We start from the raw sequence: 20,664 nt of genomic DNA, 5'->3' as shown, positions 1-20,664 counted from the left end.
AAACATGTCTGCCACGTAGGACAAAAGTGCAACGCTACGATTTTAAAAACGTTTCTTAAGTTGTCGTGCGCTAAGAACTGTGGGTAAATGTACCAGTCGCCATCTTTTTTCCCACGGAGGATTCCCTACAAGAGATTCACGAGGAAGCAACCGACGAAGCTGCTCTTCAGCAAAAGAAGAGTCATTAACTGCTGAAAGGAAGCTCTGTCGTGCGCATAATGGCCTGCGAACAAACCTCGAGTGCGGCAAGTAACGATGAACGGCAGAAACATTCGAAGTGTATCGATGTTATGTTTCTCTGTGACGAGTGGAAGTCTTCAAAAGGTGGTCTGTCCACTTTCAACAGAGAATTTGCTGTTAATTTGGCAAAAACAGCAAGCGACAGCATCAAAGTTGATTGCTATGTTGCCCATAGCGATGAAGTGGGAAGAGAAGACGCCAGACAACATCGAGTGAATTTGATCACTGCCAAGAGTATTCCTGGATCGCCTGATCCTCAGGATTGGCTGAAAATTCCACCTCCGGAACTTCGGAATCCGGACATCGTGGTAGGCCACGGAAGAAAGTTTGGTACCCCTGCCTATTTTATTGTCCAAATCGCAAAGTGCAAGTGGATGCATTTTGTCCATGTGTTTTGTGAAGACCTTGGAAAGTTCAAGGCAACCCAGAGTGCTACTGTCGATACAATCGAAGAGAATGAAAAGAAACATAAAAGTGAAATTGAGCTGTGTAGAGCAGCAGATGTAGTTGTCGCAGTTGGATCACGGCTACAACAGAAGTACAAAAGAAGCCTTCCAAATGTTGTGGTCGAGAGAATCACTTCTGGGATTTTGCAAAAGTTTTTCACCGAGTCATTACAGCTGGATAGATCAGTGGTAACGAATTTCAAGGTCTTTATGTTTGGTCGGGCAAGTTTTGAAGATCTCACCCTCAAAGGTTATGACATTGTTGCAAATGCCATAGGATCACTTGACAAGATGTTTGAGCTAACATTTGTTGGCTCATCTCCTGGTGAACACAGAAAAATAGAAGAATGGTTTCTTGAGGAAACATGTATAAGCCGCAACCAAATAACAATCCGCAGTTACTGCAATAAGCAAGATGAACTTAAAATGATGTTTCATGAGTCTGATGTGGTTGCACTTCCATCGCGTACGGAGGGGTTTGGATTGGTTGCCCTGGAAGCTATTTCTGCTGGTATACCTGTTCTTGTTGCAGGTGAATCAGGAATAGCTGAAGCTTTGCATGAAGTAGAAGGTGGGGAGTCTGTCATTGTTGAATCGAATGACCATGAAGAGTGGGGTCGAAGGATCCAACAACTGCGCAGCCAAAGTCCAGGAGAGAGAGAAAACAGTGCGAGGCTGCTAAGAGACAACTACAATAAAACTTACCCTTGGAGCAATGAATGTGAGAGATTCAAAAGGATGATCCAGGATTTAGTGGAAAGCTTGAATGGTATGGTTACTATGTCTTCCTGTTCCACTATTATGCTTTTTTCTAGGTTTCTACAATGTAGACTTACTAATCAGAGTAATGAAAGTTGCTAAAACTGACTTTCTCAAGGTCAGTGTTCCGCATAACAGTCTGATGCTAATGGTATGATGTACCTGTTCATCAAGGTTTTGATTAGAAAGCAGGACAATCATAAATTTTAGTTTTCATCAGCCGGTGCTTTTACCTCTTCCTTTTCACTGGCCAAGAGCCCGCCATGTGACCTGCATATAACAGGGATCCATATTTGTTTTTCTCGTCAAGTCATCAGCTGGGCAAGTATGCCAGATGACATACTTGCCTTGGCAAAATTTTACTTGCCTGTTCAACAGGGAAGACTGGCAACAAAACAGTATGTAAATGGAAGGTTACTTTTTTATTATCAGTCTCCCAATACATCAGATCCGTAGTTGTGGCTGTGAGCAGACATAGAAAATCCAAGTACAAATGAAAGCCAAGGCCTCTTTGACTGCCATGAAGGCAGAAAGGGACGCTCTCACTCTTCCTGCTTGTATTTGGCTTGTTTTTCCAAAGTGTCAACATATTTACTAAACAACATACATGTATCCTGATCAAAACAATCGATGCAATTGCGCCACATGTTTTTGTGGATGCAGATGCAGTACAGGGCATCAGCAGTTGACAATTTGAAAATTGCAACTGCAATGATTTCATTCATGGAGAATACCAAATCATGCATGATGGTGGACCAAAATGGTAGAGTCAAACTAAACTCGTCCAGTGGATGAGTTTCTGTCTTGATTTGGTCGTCCCTATGATATTTTAGTCGTCATGGACGATTGGATGACCGCAAATATGGATCCCTGAAATAATGGTCTGCTCATGCATAATATTGGTAACCACACTCTTGTGTAAAAAATGGCAGATTGAACCCCAACCTCTGATATGAGGAATTGGATTTGGGAACAAATCCAGTACGTGACAAGGTGGAGGAAAAAAAAATGGATGATTTCAACCTGAGGTCTTATGCCCGGTTCAGACACTGTACTTCACATGAGCTCAAGCAAATTCAAACCTGTTCCTGTTGTTTCGAAATGTTTTTTATTCATGAACTGAGACCAAGTCTCAATGTACAATCTGACTCTATTCATGCGAAAGTTTTTAAATAATCTTTTTTTTTTCTTTATTAATTAGTTTTACATGTTTTTTATTGTTTTTAGCACTACTTTGTAAATTCTTTTACATACTTTTTACATATTTTTACTTCATTAATAATTTTCACACATTCTTACCTCTTTGTAGCTATATATATCTATGCAAATTTTACTTCTTACATCTTGCTTGATAATGACCGAAGAGCGGTTGAAACGTTGCAAACTTTTACCGTTTATTTTTATTGTCAAATGTTTTAAAAAACCCTTACTGATAAGAAATTAATTTGGATAAGCTGAATTCATTGAGGTGTGGATCTTACCAGTAATTCCAACTGAACTAAATTCAGTAGGAGATAAAAGTGCATTTTGGTCAGTTGTGAAACTGAAAGCAAACTGCAAGCTGCATTTAACCTCTTTAACCGCTAGGGCAAAACAACTGATAAACCAGTTCATACTTTGTATAAACTTAACTTCAACTTACAATTTCAACTTTGAACCTTTTTGTGTGTCATGAAATATAGCACTTGTTGGGCAAAAAGCATAACTGCAATATATAGGTCAATTAACAAATGCAATGTTTGAATGTAATTCAAACAAAAGCACGAAAACCATGATGAATGCACATTAAATTTGATGCTGTTTACCAAGCTATTGGCAGCAAGTTTGCACACAAAAACAGGAAAACACCAACTGCACATATCAACCTCTTCTCTAAGGAGTGAAACCCACCAAGCTGCCATTTTAATGCACTGATGTACAATGTATACTAATGTCTTTTGTCCATGCTCAGGTCTTAAAAATACATTACAAATACATGAATTAAAATTAATTGAAGGGGTGTGTGAAATAAAGCCCCAAGTGACGTTTGGAAAACTTTGAGGTAACCAATATTGAAATAGATTCCAGCCATTGTTGCTGTTTACTCTGGTTTTAATTATTGTCTAAAAAGAACTTGGTAATAATTAAGAGTTCTTTCTAGACAATAATTAAGACCAGAGTAAACTGTGAAAATACACGTAGCTGGTAAGTACATGAATTTCAATCCTGCCTACCTCAGAATTTTCCAAAGTCACTTAGGGCTTTACTCCACACATCCCTTCAATTTAATTGGTTCGGCTTATTTAAAGGTCAGTATCTGAATCGAATCTGGTCCAGAGCTGTTATTCCTGGCTGTGCCAGGGGGTGAAAAACAGCGAAGTCTATGCGAATTCAATCTGCTGTTTCCAATTGATTCAGACACTGTACTTTATATGAACTTGATTCATTGAATTTGATTCTGCTCATGTGAATTACGGAGTCTGAACTGGGCTTTAATTAAATGCATTTTGTTGAGAATTTAACATTCATGTACGTTTACACCAGTTCTCCCTACTGGTTCTAATATTTTAGGAAGCGCTAGTGGGAAGAATCATTTGTTTAGATGTTCATTAATTTTTCCTAGTGGGTTACAGGGCAAAAAAGTATATAATTATATTATTGACCATTTGCTTGTAATAATTCCCTTGACATGTCTGCCTGATAACAAAAGTAAATATATAACAACTAATAAAGGATTTAAAAACTAATATGTGCAATTATTAAAAAATAATTTTTTCATCAGCTTTGAAATTAAAGATTGATGTGGAAACCATGACACCTACAGAACACAACACACAGGATAGAACTCCTGTTTCAACCGTAGAATCAGGGGGATCAGGAAATGTTGGGCAACATGGTGCATCTGCAGGACCTGTGTCATCAGGACAGAACCAGTCTTCATGTGCAAATGCTGAAGCTCCCCAAACACCCAATTCCATTCCTACAGAAGGACAAGTCTTACGTTTAATTGCTACCAACTACCTTCGCGTGAAACCATTTAGTTGCAAGGATGACTGTGATGATTTTTTGACTTACATGGAAAAAATTGGAGGCCTTATTGCAGATGTTCGTACAGGAAGTTTGCTGATAACAGTGAAGTGTGATTCACTCCAAATCTTGGAGAGACTGTGGGAAGATTATTCATCTGGCCATCTTGGTGAAGTGATTCAAAGAAGCTTTGCCACAGAAGAGATCTTGAGAGAATTTAGCCTAGCTGAGTTGAAACTGAAAACAACAATTTCAGAAGAAGAGTATAAATCATGCAAAGCATACTTTGAGAAAGATACATCTAAAGGTTAGTTTTAAAAAGGTTTTTTTTTTCGCAATTATAATGCAGTCGAACCCCCGCCCCCCACTGTTGGGGAAATGGGAGGCAGCCACTTAAAAGGGGTAATGGCTGCTTAGTAGCAGGTTGTGTAATTTGAATATTTTTTAGATTGGGTTATTCGCTTAGTGAACATGGAGTCACATCAAGACAATGATCATAATAAATGACTTGTGTGTTGAATATTTTTATCAGTAGTCAAATTCTATTTTAGAATCTTCTCTGTCATTGTCTTTGTCACAGAAGAGATCTCGACAGAATTTAGCCTTGCTGAGTTGAAACTGAAAACAACAATTTCAGAAGAAGAGTATAAATCATGCAAAGCAGACTTTGAGAAAGATACATCTAAAGGTTAGTTTCAAAAAAGTTTTTTTTGCAATTATAATGTAGTCGAACCCCCCCCCCCCTCCCCACCCCAACCCCACACCATTGGGGAAATGGGAGGCAGCCACTTAAAAGGGGTAATGGCTGCTTAGCAGGTTGTGTACTTTGAATATTTTGTAGATTGGGTTAATCGCTTAGTGAACATAGAGTCACATCAAGGCAATGATAATAAATGACTTTTGTGTTGAATGTTTTTATTAGTAGTCAAATTCTATTTTAGAATCTTATCTGTCATTGTCTTTGTCACAGAAGAGATCTCGACAGAATTTAGCCTTGCTGAGTTGAAACTGAAAACAACAATTTCAGAAGAAGAGTATGAATCATGCAAAGCAGACTTTGAGAAAGATACATCTAAAGGTTAGTTTTAAAAAAGTCTTTTTTTTTGGCAATTATAATGCAGTCAAACCCTACCCTCACTCCCCCCTCACACCGTTGGGGAAATGGGAGGCAGCCACTTAGAAGGGGTAATGGCTGCTTAGTAGCAGGTTGTGTACTTTGAATATTTTCAGATTGTGTTAATCGCTCAGTGAACATAGCGTCACATCAAGACAATGATAATAATTGACTTGTGTGTTGAATGTTTTTTATCAGTAGACAAATTCTATTTCAGAATCTTATCTGTCATTGTCTTTTCCAAAACAAAGCCAAACCAAGCCAAACTATAGCTATTCATGACTATTAAATATAATTTCCATGTTTTTTGTTGAACAGCTGTTCTTTTACTCAAAATTTCAACAGTCTCAATCAGAAAATCGTGCTTGCAATGTATCTTTAATTACCTTTGCTATGGTTGGTGGATTGACAAAAAACAAAAAGAAAACAAAAAACAACAAGGAAAAAAAAACATGACCCCCGTGATTTCTTTGGCATGGATGCCATTTTGGCACATGTGGAAGCCTGGGATCTAGCCTTGTGAAAGTGCACTCAGCATTTCACCACCCTTTGATCTCCTACTACTCCACAACTTCCACATGCCTGGGAAATAGAGGATATTACATGTACATGGCTGTATGGAGATAAGAAATTTCTCTTCAAGTGTTGTGGAATATTTCATGAGTAAGTGAAATGTTTGTCTCTAAATGGCCATGTAATGTTCTATTTATTATATAAACACCAATAAAATCCCAAACCATTCCACTTTTGCTGCAAAAGGTACCATTTATTATGTAACCATAGTAATGGTGATCTTTTCACATATGAAGATGGCATGTTATTCTCAAGTGTGAAGATATGTTTTCGTGTGAAAGCTCACCTGGTATTTCATCGGTAAACATGTTTAAGAGATGTCCTCTGTAATTTTCAACTATGGCTATTTGGACCAGAAAAAATCAAATTCCTCAAACTTTCTCAGATGAATGGTCTAGATGAGTGATTCACAAAAATATAACTTTCAGTTCAATTCGATTCGTATTTTAGCGCTGGGGCCACCATCTTGGTTTTGCCCCTCTGAGAGGGCTTTCAGCGGCCATTTTAGGGCACATTTTTAACAATTTGCCATACAAAGAAAACGATCTAACTCCGGGTAAAAACCCTTTATTCGAGACAAGCAAATGTTTCTTGTTACATTGAGAGGCTGTTTTGGCAATTTGATGATCACCTGATTTTTCTACAGAATTTTAAATTTCTTCCCTTTCGGACTACTCATGAAGCGCCATAAAAAAGGCGAAGTTTAAAGGAAAATATCGCCAAAAGTACATCACTTGAGATCCCAAAACTACCCTCCACTTAAAGAGCAATGTCTCACCCGTAAAAACATGCAATAAAATTTTGGGGCAGCTAAAACTGTAAAATGTTAGACGAAGAAGTTTAAGCTGTGTTTTTGTCAACTAAGACCGCCGTCCTAATTAGCATAATAGAGACCTTACGCAACAGGACGGTTCGATGTGGACGGCGACCTCAGATCGCGCGAGGACTGGGCTGAGCACGCGAGCAATGATGTTGCCGTCCTAAACGTAAACAAACCTTACGCAACACAACACGACATGGAGATGACTTGAAGCTAAAATGGCTACATTTAGGGAAGCAAGAGAAGCACTTTTACTCACTAATGACCTGAATTTGATTGATGACGAAGAACTACTGTTGCTTTACGATGTGAACACTTCGAAGAACCTCGAAATCCCGTACTGGAAATACGACAAATTTGATCTTGACAGTCTTTCCGACGACGAGTGCAAAAGCGAATTTCGCTTTTTGAAACATGACATATACGCTTTAGTCGATGTGTTTAATCTTCCGGACAAAATCACTTGCCCAAATCGTTTTTCCGTGTACAGCGATGAAGCACTGTGTATGCTTTTACGTCGATTTGCGTATCCGTGTAGATACGAAGACCTTGTACCGCGTTTCGGAAGACCTGTTCCCCAGTTGAGCATGGTGGTGGGAGAAGCGATGGATTTGCTTCATGTGCAGTTTGGACGTTTACTCTCACGTCTGAACCAACCGTGGCTGTCTCAAGCACAACTGGCTCAATTCTCTGAAGCAATCTACCGGAAAGGAGCGGCCCTTGACAACTGTTGGGGATTTATAGATGGGACGGTTCGACCAGTCTGTAGGCCTGGCGAAAATCAAAGAGTACTTTACAATGGGCACAAAAGAGTCCACGCAATTAAGTTTCAGAGTGTTGTTGCACCCAATGGACTTATCGCAAACCTTTTTGGTCCCGTCGAGGGAAGAAGACGCGACAGTGGGATGTTGGCGATGTCTGGCCTTCTACCGATGTTAGAAAACCACTGTGTTTCCCCAACTGGCCAACCACTCTGTGTGTATGGGGACCCTGCATACCCACTGAGAGTCCACCTTCAGGGACCATTTAAAGGCAATGCCTTAACACCGCAGCAGCAACAATATAATTTGTCCATGAGTAAAGTAAGAACAGCTGTGGAGTGGGTATTTGGAGACATTTTGCAATACTTTACTTTTTTAGATTTCAAAAGGGATCTCAAAGTTGGACTCAGTGCCGTAGGCAAAATGTATATTATTTGTGCCTTATTAAGAAATGCCCACTCATGTCTTTATGGGTCAAATACTTCCTCGTTCTTTGGTGTCGAACCGCCTTCATTACAGGGTTACTTTATTTAAGATATTATTTTTAATCAATCAGTACCTGGGGACTCCCATATGAAATTGATTGGAATGCTTGTCATCTCACTTGCATGTACAGTAGGGTGCAAGTCTTGGATGTTGTCTCAATTGGTGATAAACCACAAATATTTTCAGCTATTTTTTAGGATTGCAAACAAAGATCAAATTACGTTCAAGCAACATCCGGATTTGTCTTCTTTAAGGGCATGGTTTATTACAGACAAGTAGCCTTATTCCTTTCATATGGGAGTTACCCAGGAGAGTTACCCCCTGGTCATCAGTAAAAAAGAAAGTCTGTATACGAGCCTAGTGGCCCATCAGGCCGGAGCTGATCTCGGTTTCTGTAGCATGAAGGGACTAGGAGTATTTCTACTCCCCCCCGGATGGGATGCTAGTCCATCGCAGGGTTACCCCCAAGCAGTAAATTCGCCGATACCCATTTATACACCTGGGTGGAGAGAGGCTCTACGAGAGTAAAGTATCTTGCCCAAGAACACAACACAGTGCCCCAGCCAGGGCTTCAACCCGGACTGCCCAATCTGGAGTCCAGCACACTAACCATTAGGCCACTGCGCCTCCCACCCTGGCCATTAGTTAAGCTTAATACATGTCAGTTTGAAGAATTTTTAAGCCATGCTGATTGTAGGCTTTACAAAATGAAGCATCCATTCTATTTGTTTTGAGGAAGTTTATGGACTGGGGGCACAACTGAGTTATGTCAAAAACTTAAATGTTCTCAGGTTTTCCTGTAATTTAATTGCAAAACATTGGTGTTTCATTTTTTTTGCTGTCAGATTTGTGGGTTTAGTCTTTTCAAGAAATAACAAATGTAACAAACTGGAATTTCAAATCGTTTACCAGACATTTCTTTTCTTATTTCATTGTTTGAGGAAAAGTTGTACAAGGTTGCTGCTGTGGGAGTTAAGTTTTTGCACCCCCCCTTCCCCCTTCTGATAATGTTCATATGAAGTAATGGCATAATTAATTGCAGAGTGTTCTTAGAACCATAGTTGATTATGAAATGGCTTTGCTGTTTTGTTAAATGCTGCGATGTAACAGTGAAATGAGCATCAAAAAAGTTTGATATTCAACTTGTCTTAAATTTCAGTGTGGCAAGACTATGGTTTGCCAGATTGAGAGTACCCCAGACACTCAGCCCCTTCCCCTGTATGTAGAGAAGGTTTTTCTGAACCTAAATTCTTACTTAAAGGGTATTTAATTCCCTTAGTTTTTTTTAACTTTTCCCCTATTGGAAAAGTTTAATTGACAACATGATGAAGGTTTTTATAAGGAAATATATATTTTATTGTATAAATATGTGTTAAATAATGATCACAATGTTCAGAAGCCTTTTATGTGTATGAATGACTAAAAATTATGAAGGTGAACTTGTTCTTAAAGAATATTTGAAGTTTAAAGAAAACACCAGTCTAATGTCTAAATCCGTAAAAAAAATTGTTACAATAGAGGATGAAGACACATTCAAAGCATTGTACAATATTACTTTTTAAACCTTCAAATTATTAATATTAATTAAATAACTGATTCACATTTCAACAGACATTCATGTTTGTGGTTCAATCAAATCATAAAACAATTGCATGATATGAACCAATAAAAATGTGTACCCAAAACAAACCTTATCCATGTCTTAAATTATACACTTATTTATTAATTTTTTCAATAAGTGTCATGAGAAGTTGATTTTGAAGCTGCTGCTGCCGCTGTTGTAATTGCATTTGCTGCTGCTGCTGTTGTTGCTGTTGCTGTAGTTGTTGTTGCATGAACTGAAACATCTGTAGTTGTGCAGATTGTTCATCTTTCTTAACTTCCAGTTCTCCTTTCCTCAGGTCAAATTCCTTTTCAGCCTTTTCTCTCAAGTACACAAGGGTTTCCGACCCTGATGCTCTCTTTCTGGGTGTTACTTCACCGTCCTCAGCCTTTCTTTTCTTGGTCTCTCCAAGTTTCTCCATGGAACGCTTCCTCATCTCTTCTGCTTTTTTTCTGTCATTTTCTTTATTTTTCTCGCCCTGTTCTGAATTCTCACAAGCCTCCCTGTCGCTCTCCTCAAATCTCTCCATAATCTGGTCAAGCAGCTTGTCCGTTTCTGACATCTCGGGTGAAATTCCACTCGCACTTTCCTCTTCTGCCATTCTCTTCTTAAATTTCTTGGCCAACAGGGCATACCTGTCTCTCACAGCTCTTTTGTGTCCAAGTCGATTTCCAAATGCTTCAGTGGCATTCAACCTTTCTGTGATATCTTCCCATATCTTTCCTCTCTCCCTTGTTGAAGCCTTGTACTGGTAAGGTTCGGACACAACTATTTCTTGCAATAGAAGTAGATCACATTCTGTTTTCCACTCCATCTTTCTGTTCTAGGTTATGAAGAAACAAACATGTTGAAATTCTTGGTTTTTAATTATATAAAATGAAGCTAAGAGGTTGATTACTTCACATGCAACGGTCTTTGGGATCAGAATTTCTTTTGCGAAAGGCACACTGCATTATTTTTGAAGAGGATTGAAGTACAGCATGTTGGCCTTATAATTCCGGACACTTTTTGCAATAACCACAATATCTTACCTCAACAGAGCACTAACAGAGTTATAGCAAGGGGGGTCCTGGGGTGCCCATGACCCCCTTTTGTGAGATATTTTTTTCAGTACACAACAAGCAAACCTTTTTATCCAGGTGGCGAAAAGTGTGAATCCGAAGAATCAACATGCCATAAATTTTTTCTAGTGCTAGGTAGTTATATACTCCATTTTCAGGAGTGAACATCTGCAGTGGACTATGTAAGTACCCTGGGCGTGACATAGTGTGACCCCAAATCCTAGCATTACGCCCCTGATTAACGAGCGGAAATTTACTCACAATGTAGCTTTCACTGCTGGTAAGTAAGTCATGAAGTTTTATCGCCTAAACCTGCTTGGTTTCTTAGTAATTACGGAAAAAGTTGGCCAAATTCGGTGCCCTAATATTTCTGACGATCGATTCGCTTCGAGATAAATACTCCCTTTTTCTTGGAATTATTCTTTTCGATCATTGCAAAATACGTCTAATAAAGTCAAATGAAAAAAGATTCACTTAAAAAGTTACCTATTTTCCGAAGCTTAAAGCATTTTCTTTCGATTTTAGCGAAGAAGTCATCAGTGTAATTCGACGTGCGATACGAATCACATTAGAAAACTTTTACATACCTCGACAAAAACTTGAATCTTTCTGTCTAAACGGAGCCCAACTCAGCCACGAAACGAAATAATGAAAGCAGACTAATCAACAAGTCTTCGAAACGTATCGTTCAGATTTCTTTTTATCTTTACTACGAAATACAGAATCGTAAGAGTGGAAGTGTCCGTAAATAGGGCAACATACTGTACAAATGTAATTTATATTTCAAAGTTGGTTTACAACAAATAAAAATATATCCCGCACTTACACTGCTGAAAACAACTCTCAAAGGCAGAAAAAGATTAGTTTACACCAGAATTGTAATTCGGACGATAAAGATGAAACAGAAACTGCCATAAAACTGTAAAATTACAGAGAAATAACTTAGAAAGAAGGAGAATTAAATTTTCACAAATAAGCCAGTCTGAGCACTTCGTCATGCGTTTACAAGTAGGCTTCATTTTCGTTTTAAAAAAAGTTATTTCCATATATACAAAGGCTGGTAACTAAAAAGGTAGACTGTTCCTATCGTTCAATCCAAAAAATTAAAGGTTAAGATGAAAATAAATGGATAAAAATACTCACGTTTTCCTCAGAACTTCAAACTCCTTGTTTTCACGTCGTGAACGCTAAGAGGACGGCAGTGATAAACCGGAAATGGCGTCAAATAGCTTACGAAGCAAGCAGTCACGCACGTCACACAATGAAATTTTGCCGTCCTCTCCTTGAGCCGTCCTGTTGCGTAAGGTCTCTAATAACGTGAAAATAACGATGCACAGAGAAAATAATGATATATTCCACTTATCTCGCGACATGTCGACAACTGGATGTTCCACGATGCCTCATGTTATATTTCCAGTATGTTTCAGCCACATTTTCGGTGATTAGTGTACGAAATCACTCTCAGACATCGCCACGGTTAAGCAGATTTCAACTCTCCGAAGCCCGCTTCATAACATCTATCAATATTATTCGCCTCATAAGCCGCCGTTTACAAGAAGTTTAACAATTTTATGAGATCCTAACTGACCCAGAAGTCTGTTAGCAGCCTTTAAAACTTCCTTTTAATCGAGGATTCTCATCAAGAACTCGTTTAAGCTGAGTTCTGTTTTGATCTGTTGTGCACCCGCCATTATTCCACAGATTGCGTTACATTTGACAAATGCGCATTCCAACGGGTAGGGGTAGGGTGGGTAGGAAGTGAAAATGTAACCGACATTAAAGTCATTTTACGCATTTCTGTACTGTGGCTAAACTAGTTACTGGCTTTCCCAGAATGACTTGAACATGAGCTTCTGCTTGCAGGAATTTTCTAGGTTATTTTTGCAGGGTAGGGTGGGGGGGGGGGGGGGAGGGGTCGTGTATTAAAAAAAAAGAAAAAAAAAAAAGAAAACGATAGACAGTATCAAGTCAAAAGATTATGATCTGTGTATCTTGATCAGCTTTATCAGTTCATCACTGAGGCCAGTGAGGCCCTATTAGGGGTTTTCAGGATACTGGATATTTGGGTAAAAAATTAACAGGATGCAAGAAATTTAGGGGAAAAATTAATGCGGTAGAGCATGTTTAGATCAGATAAAGCGGGACAGTTGTGTCTTTCGCCGCCGGAAGTGCCATCAAATTTTGCAAAAGACAACAGACTGACGAATAGTGCGCAGGAAGTAATGATAAGCGACGTTTTATTGAAACTTCTTACATTTTCTTAGCCGTGTCACTTTTCCATCAGAAAAGAAAATGCTCAGAAAATTACTGAAGGGCAGTTAAGGACGGTACTTTCTTTTTTAGGCATGGTTTAAACGCCAGGCGCGCGCCTGGGTTGGAACTAGTGACGTAATTAACTACCCTTCCAAGCGTGCGACTTAAAAAAAAATTCTATTGTGGCCGAAACAAATTTCGCACTAAAATTACGAGCCTGTACTAAAACCGAGATTACCAGAAAAGCAGCATATCGCTAAGCACTAACTGTGAGCGGCTTCCAGCTGAAAAACTACCTTTTATCGTATCCGTAGAAAAAATCATACTGAAATTCAACTGTAGATGGCATAATGCGCGCGCAAAACACTTGCGAGAGACGTCAATGTTTAACTTACTTGGAAAGTAACAGGAAAAAAAGTAACGGACACCGACAAAGTTTTCGAAAGGATGAAACAACTCATTTAACTTTTAACAAAGGGGTGATTACAGCTACATTTTATGGAATGAATTGCAATTGGCAACCGTATTCGACAATGCATTAGTTTTTGGCTGTGAGGAAAAGTTATGTAGACTGTATTTTGGCTAAGCCAGAGGAGTGCTGTTGCGACGATTCTGTTATCATGATTAAATACATATCAAAAGTGGTTTAATGTTAGCACTTACCACGTAGTTTAAAGATGTTTTTTAAGATGTTTAGTTTTCTGCATGTAAAGGCGAACCTTAGGAGAATCTGTGAAGAAATATCTTTACCTTTTTTTTTTTCAGAAAAATGCTACCGTCAGCAGTAGCTAATTATCTCGGAAAAACTAATGACTGTCCCCAGTTTTCTTTGTGGATTCTAATAACCCTGGCTAAGATCTACTTTTTCACGTTTTCTTAATCTGGCGGAAACACGTTTGTATTTTGTAGGCACCATTCGTTATGAACCTCAGGCACCCCACAGCCGCTAATGTCGTTCAGTTCTGTGATGGAGCACAGCTGCATGTCTGCACAAGACTAGTTTTCAACCCTATGCAGGGCGCTTTAAAATACCCGCATCTATCAAGCGAAGCACTAATGTTGACGCTTAGCTTTTTAAAGACATTATAGATGCGTTTAAGGCACACAAGTTGAATGAGTCATAAGCAATTGGATGAGTTAACTGACACGTCAAAAATATCTGCAGCTTGATTCTCAGCGGTTGTTGTGTCTTGTTGGAGGACCTTCTCCTGTCTGTTTCTAAGCTTTGAAGCCATTCTCGAGAGGAAGGATTAAATGTGGCAAGGAGTCAGGAACTCATCACAGGTGAACCGCCTAATTCTGGCCTCATCTTTTGAGCGCCTCATCTTTTGTGCTACAGTAATTGCTTCGACTTTTATGGCCGTTTCCTGACCCGAGAAAAACTTTTCTTGCGCACTGCTTGTCAGTCTGTTGCCTTTCTCACCATTTGATGGCATTTCGGGCAGCGAAAGACACAAGTATAATGCTGAACAAAAAAACACAAGGAAGAGGCTTTTTATTGGAGTTCTATCCGTATTCTATTTGTAATAAATGAAAATTCTCGTCAAAAACTAATGGCTCTCAATGAGATTAGGATAGTTGTTTACAAATATAGTGTGAAATGTTGTGCCTCGATCTCTTTGCAGACACAAAGGTTGCCATGTAAGAAATTCGTGTTAAACGGTACAGAATTCGGGACACATTTCATTCTCTGTTTATTTCTCCAGCCCCGTCTTTATCTATCTATTCAGTGTAACAAGTGTGGGCTTCGAAATTACTAACAAGGAGCTGCGTTACCTAACCTTAAAACCCCTAAAATCTGATACAAAACTTTCATATTCCACCGTGATATAAGTACTAAGAGTCCAGAATAAATGCTTATGGCAGTTGACATACATTTATTTTATCCTAAGTAGCTGACCATTGTTGAGGCCCCATAGTGGGAGAGGGGAAGGGGAGGGGGGGGGGGGAGTGTCGGTGTATCCCTTATCCTGTTAATTTTTGTCCTAAATATCTTGTATCCTGTTAAATCCAGCTCAACGATTTCCTACTCAATTAATGTCCTGTTTTATCTGATCTAAACATGCTCTACCGCATTAATATTTCCCCTAAATTTATTGCATCCTATTAACTTTTTACCTCTCCAGCATCCTGAAAACCCCTAATAGGGCCTCACTGATGAACTGATAAAGCTGATCAAGATACACAAATCATAATCTTTTGACTTGATACTGTCTATCGTTTTCTTTTTCTTTCTTTCTTTTTTTTTAAATACACGACCCCGCCCCACCTACCCTGCAAAAATAACCTAGAAAATACCTGCAAGCAGAAGCTCATGTTCAAGTCATTCTGGGAAAGCCAGTTACTAGTTTAGCCACAGAAATGCGTAAAATGGCTTTAATGTCGGTTACATTTTCACTTCCTACCCACCCTACCCCTACCCGTTGGAATGCGCATTTGTCAAATGTAACGCAATCTGTGGAATAATGGCGGGTGCACAACAGATCAAAACAGAACTCAGCTTAAACGAGTTCTTGATGAGAATCCTCGATTAAAAGGAAGATTTTAAAGGCTGCTAACAGACTTCTGGGTCAGTTAGGATCTCATAAAATTGTTAAACTTCTTGTAAACGGCGGCTTATGAGGCGAAAGACAAATAATATTGATAGATGTTATGAAGCGGGCTTCGGAGAGTTGAAATCTGCTTAACCGTGGCGATGTCTGAGAGTGATTTCGTACACTAATCACCGAAAATGTGGCTGAAACATACTGGAAATATACCATGAGGCATCGTGGAACATCCAGTTGTCGACATGTCGCGAGATAAGTGGAATATATCATTATTTTCTCTGTGCATCATTATTTTCACGTTATTATGCTAATTAGGACGGCGGTCTTTGTTGACAAAAACACAGCTTAAACTTCTTCGTCTAACATTTTACAGTTTTAGCTGCCCCAAAATTTTGCATGTTTTTACGGGTGAGACATTGCTCTTTAAGTGGAGGGTAGTTTTGGGATCTCAAGTGATGTACTTTTGGCGATATTTTCCTTTAAACTTCGCCTTTTTTATGGCGCTTCATGAGTAGTCCGAAAGGGAAGAAATTTAAAATTCTGTAGAAAAATCAGGTGATCATCAAATTGCCAAAACAGCCTCTCAATGTAACAAGAAACATTTGCTTGTCTCGAATAAAGGGTTTTTACCCGGAGTTAGATCGTTTTCTTTGTATGGCAAATTGTTAAAAATGTGCCCTAAAATGGCCGCTAAAAGCCCTCTCAGAGGGGCAAAACCAAGAGGTGGCCCCAGCGCTAAAATACGAATCGAATTGAACTGAAAGTTATATTTTTGTGAATCACTCATCTAGACCATTCATCTGAGAAAGTTTGAGGAATTTGATTTTTTCTGGTCCAAATGGCCATAGTTGAAAATTACAGAGGGCACCTCTTAAAACGCTTGAAATGCATCTTCACTTTGACTTGGACATTTGAATTGGATGTGTTACTACAATATCTTTGCGGGATCTAAAGTTACATTATTTTAAGTTTCTTTTAAAAGTAATGGAAAAGTGAGACAAAAGTAGACGGCTAAAGATTGGCCAGTAGGCAGCTGTTTCGGCCAGCGACCAGCCCTTAATGACAGCCCTGCAGACATATATACAGTGTATCTTGTACATATGCATGTACATAATTCATTTTCTTGCTTAGTGAGATTAAAATTGGCTATTTTGAGAGCTTTCAAATTCTACCGTGGCTCAAATGAAGCAATAATAACAGGCATCATAAAAATGGTGCAGGGAAGCGACACATTAAATTTTAGATCCTTTCCTTTCTTTTCTGTTAAGCAGCTGGATCACCATACTTGTTAATGCCGAGAAAACACGCAAAGAAATCCTCTTGATCCCTCGAGCGACAATTCCTTCCAAATCGACTCATAAGAAAATACACGCTCCTGATTGGTTAATTACCTCTACCATAATACAGTTCGGTGCACAGCCAACCTCCTATGCCTTTCTTCCCATTAACTTTTTCTACATCCGCTGACCTGTATATAAAGCGTTGTTAGTTGCTTGCGCCCAAGTCGGAAAATATTTATTCACCAAGTGATTTGTTTCTGTTGCAATGTTTCTTATTCGTGGATTGTTTCTGCACCGTTGACAGCGTATGTGTTCTAGCTTGAAATTCTCACTGTTATACCAGTTCAATGCTATTCAATTGAAGCAGCGCCCTTTATGATTGACCTGAACGTAACACCAGGTCACAAGTCACATTTATAAAGCTTATATATGACTGGAAGGTCTCTAAGGGAAAGAGGTTCATTCTCCTCGATTCGAATGTAAGGGGAAGTCTTCATCGTTTTTCCTTCTCAGTCCTGTTGTTGTGTATCTGACACTAGTGATAACTTAGAACTCGAATAAGGCTAGCATATTTTGAGTTTGAAATCGACCGTGATCCACCGTCCAGGGAAAAATAGAAGGAACTGCATTCCTAACAAGATCATGTCTACTGCAAATTTTTCGTCACTACGTTTCATCCTTACCATCCATATCATTGTTCATTTTCTCACTATCAGTTAGTGAGGCTGTATTCTCTACTTGATCTCTGAAATTGGCTCTAAATCGCAGATACTGGAATGGATCACCATCAAATGGAGCTTGTGCATGTGGTGGCTGTACATTATTCTGAGCTCCATCTTTTCCCAGAAGTCTGCTCGAGGTTTGTAGTCAGCCTTCACAGTGGTGTGAGAGTCTTCTTCAGCAGCAACTTGGTTCATGGTATCTCCACTGCTATTAACAATGTCTTGCCACAAGGGAGTAGTTGGCAAGGTAAATTCTGGTGCCTTTGTATATGAGGTATCTTTCAGTTGTTCTGCTGCTGGATTAGGTGCAGTTGAATGTTTCAATAATTCTTCATCCCGTGCTCTGTGACTGCTGTGGCCTTCCTTGACAAATGTTTCCTGTGGGTGTAGTCCAGGCGAGTCAGACCAATGGTAGCATTCTGGGTCATCACCAGGGTCATCAGAGCTCAAATACTGCTCCCTATTTTCTTTAATTGCATGTTCGTAGACTTTCCTAATAGCAGCGACAGCTGCAAATTCTGCCCTTAGCCTTGCCCTTTCTTCTTCTTTCCTCGCAGCTTCAACGTTCTCAAGTTAAGCAATCCTCGCGTGTAACTCTGCTTGTTTTTCCTTGGCTTGGAGAGTCCTGGCTCTAGAGAAAGTGGTTGATGCATGTGAAGCTTTAGAGCTCTTTGCTTTTTCTCTCGACTTAGTTGACTTCTTTTCCTCATTAATGCGTCGACCAGCATCAGTCACCCGTTTCTGGACAGTTTCACGAATAAGCTCTACTTCAGTATGCAGGTTGTCATACACTTGAGTGTCAGGTATTTGTTTTTCTTCAGTGACAAGTTCTTGTTTCTCCTCATGAAGATCACCAAACTCTTTAAACCACTCATTTCATTTCACAGATTCCTCACCAACTAGTTCCAAATTTTTATCAAGTCCCATAAGTGTCCTAATGCTGGAAATCCATGGCTGTATTTCTCTTTTGAGCTTGTTTCTCTCCCTTTTTCGTTTTCGGTTAGCTTTGGTTGTCTCCTTTCAATGGCAGTCCAGTCCAATTTCAAGTTTCCTTCTCCATTCTGAAACATGCATATCAACTTCGATAGCAGAATCGATCACTCCGTTTTCTCTTGTAGAATAGCCCGACTCGTTTCCATAGGCTCCTAACATTGTGGAACAGGCCTGAGGGTCACGCATCGTTTTTTCATCTGGAGTTTCGGCGTGTTCATGTGCCGTGGTTTGGTCATCATTGCTTGTAAGATTCCACATCGACATCGTGAACAATCAATTTCGAAGTTGTAGTTTCGACAAACAAATCCTTCGCCACCAACAATCGAAGAACTCAAAACCACAATTGGGCACAAAATAATGCCGGTATCAAAAACCAACGACAGAAACGAAATGATGGTCGAAGAATGACGATTTAAAGCCAAACAAATTCCAAACAGCTTGTGTATTTCAGCAAATCAAAGTAACTGTAACAGCCAATTTCCAGTTCCCTCAGTTTCAATAGGCAAGTCTCTCTAGTTCCACTGACTTTAATTCGACTAGTACTCCTATGAGACGCTTTTGTTTGCTTGTACACAATTCCATCAATCGTCCGCGTCTTTATCCGTCTTATCCGTCGTTACCTCGAGTGAATCGCATGTATACAAAACTAAATCGTTTTGCCAACGTTCGCCATTACATACACACTCGAAAAAGTCACGTGACTCATAGGCAGGAACTAAATGGCAGGAACAATACATGAACTATTCAGGGAACCCAGCAATGAAAAATACTGGAACAAAAGTTTGAAGGAACCATAGACTTTAGATACAGAGAGGCATTCTTAAATAATAGTTTTCAGGAATTAATGCCTACGCGTAGGTTATAGAGACGTCTTTAGTCAATCCATAGTCTATGGATATGTAAGTCCAGATGTACCAGTATTATCAGATAACGAGAAATCTTAACTAAAGTGACAAGTTTGGTAGTTCCGACATTTCTTAGGTCAGGTCTTTGTGTTTGGTTTCTTTGAAACTTTCCTCTAATGCCTGTTTCTTTAATTTGTTGCTCAGCGAACAATGATGACGATGGGTTTGATTTGATTCAGCCATCACTCATCCAACAGTTGAGGTCCATCCTAGATCAGTATCCTGATGATGGACAGATACTGAAGGTAAAACACATTACTTTCATCTAGATTGCAGGGAAACAAAATTTCCTTCCTTCTATCTGCTACAGTAAGGTTTGCAAATATCACGATATAATCCTTCTGCCAAACAATGCAACACATAGCAAGCTGGACTACCATGGATCAATTGTGAACTGAATTACCACGTCAACTTCGCATTCACGATAGAAACTAGGGAGGCTCTGTGCTAGAAGTCTTCGTTTGGTTTTCTAACAGTCTGTATATGAGAAATTTATACACTTTTCCGTTAGATGTTACGGATTTTCCTGTGGTAGTATATGTATTTTTTACGATTGTTTTCTTCTCACGCCTCTCGTGTCTAGGAACTGATTCAAAATGCTGAGGATGCAAATGCCAGTCGAGTGAAGTTCTTGCACGACAAACACAGCCATCACACAGAATATCTTTTTGATGAGGACCTCGCACAATTTCAGGTAAACACATGGTTTTGCCGCATTTTTTATCGAAATGAACAAAAATTATGACTTAGTAACGTTGCAAATTCGCAAAATTTAAAACGCACAGCTAAGACCACGTAGAAAAAACTCACTTAATTGTTCAAGACAGAATGATTATTGTGCTAAAATCCAAAAACCTTATGAATGGATATCACAATAACAGCTCAGTTCAGTTTTACAGTAATTTTTGACAAAGCTAGGGCATAATACTCAGGGTTTCTTCTAATTTAATGGTCAAAGCCTTTGGGGTTTTGGCTTTTCAATGTCATGCACAGGAGCGTGTCCTTGGCACTTTCCTGAACGGAAGGATATGGCTTCCGTTTATGTCTGACAAACAGATCTTTAAAAGTGAAGAATGATCATCGCAGTTAATTT

General features: G+C 39.2%; 3 protein-coding genes and 1 pseudogene across 4 annotated transcripts in view; 3 read left to right on the top strand and 1 right to left on the bottom strand.

Moving 5' to 3' along the window:
* The window catches only part of LOC145488559 (sacsin-like), an 87,892-nt pseudogene that overhangs the window by 47,266 nt on the left and 19,962 nt on the right, over window positions 1-20,664 (top strand). Inside the window, exons 5-9 of the transcript XR_014049510.1 lie at window positions 4,651-4,758; window positions 5,032-5,139; window positions 5,422-5,529; window positions 19,716-19,816; window positions 20,155-20,265. The product of XR_014049510.1 is annotated as a sacsin-like (transcript). The remainder of the gene's footprint in view (window positions 1-4,650; window positions 4,759-5,031; window positions 5,140-5,421; window positions 5,530-19,715; window positions 19,817-20,154; window positions 20,266-20,664) is intronic.
* Window positions 79-1,547, top strand: LOC145486758 (D-inositol 3-phosphate glycosyltransferase-like). The gene has a single exon (XM_081465468.1). It carries the CDS (start codon window positions 219-221, stop codon window positions 1,545-1,547), a length of 1,329 nt encoding a protein of 442 aa, XP_081321594.1. The 5' UTR covers window positions 79-218.
* On the top strand, window positions 5,565-9,105 carry LOC145488578 (uncharacterized). Its single transcript, XM_081467469.1, has 2 exons — window positions 5,565-8,313; window positions 8,802-9,105. The coding sequence occupies exon 1, from the start codon at window positions 7,177-7,179 to the stop codon at window positions 8,251-8,253; it is 1,077 nt and encodes a 358-aa protein (XP_081323595.1). The 5' UTR covers window positions 5,565-7,176; the 3' UTR covers window positions 8,254-8,313; window positions 8,802-9,105.
* On the bottom strand, window positions 9,144-12,730 carry LOC145488580 (uncharacterized). The gene is made up of 2 exons (XM_081467471.1): window positions 12,013-12,730; window positions 9,144-10,631 (listed from the first exon to the last, which is right to left on the bottom strand). The coding sequence occupies exon 2, from the start codon at window positions 10,620-10,622 to the stop codon at window positions 9,921-9,923; it is 702 nt and encodes a 233-aa protein (XP_081323597.1). The 5' UTR covers window positions 10,623-10,631; window positions 12,013-12,730; the 3' UTR covers window positions 9,144-9,920.

This window comes from Orbicella franksi, chromosome 5 (assembly GCF_964199315.1).
Source record: "Orbicella franksi chromosome 5, jaOrbFran1.1, whole genome shotgun sequence".
Classification (NCBI taxonomy): domain Eukaryota; kingdom Metazoa; phylum Cnidaria; class Anthozoa; order Scleractinia; family Merulinidae; genus Orbicella; species Orbicella franksi.
Note: the sequence above shows the minus strand (reverse complement) of the source record. Positions and strands in the feature narration are given on the sequence as shown.

Excerpts from the sequence above, each read along its gene's own strand:
- LOC145486758 (XM_081465468.1), top strand. The coding sequence starts at position 219 with ATGGCCTGCGAACAAACCTCGAGTGCGGCAAGTAACGATGAACGGCAG.
- LOC145488578 (XM_081467469.1), top strand. The coding sequence starts at position 7,177 with ATGGCTACATTTAGGGAAGCAAGAGAAGCACTTTTACTCACTAATGAC.
- LOC145488580 (XM_081467471.1), bottom strand. The coding sequence starts at position 10,622 with ATGGAGTGGAAAACAGAATGTGATCTACTTCTATTGCAAGAAATAGTT.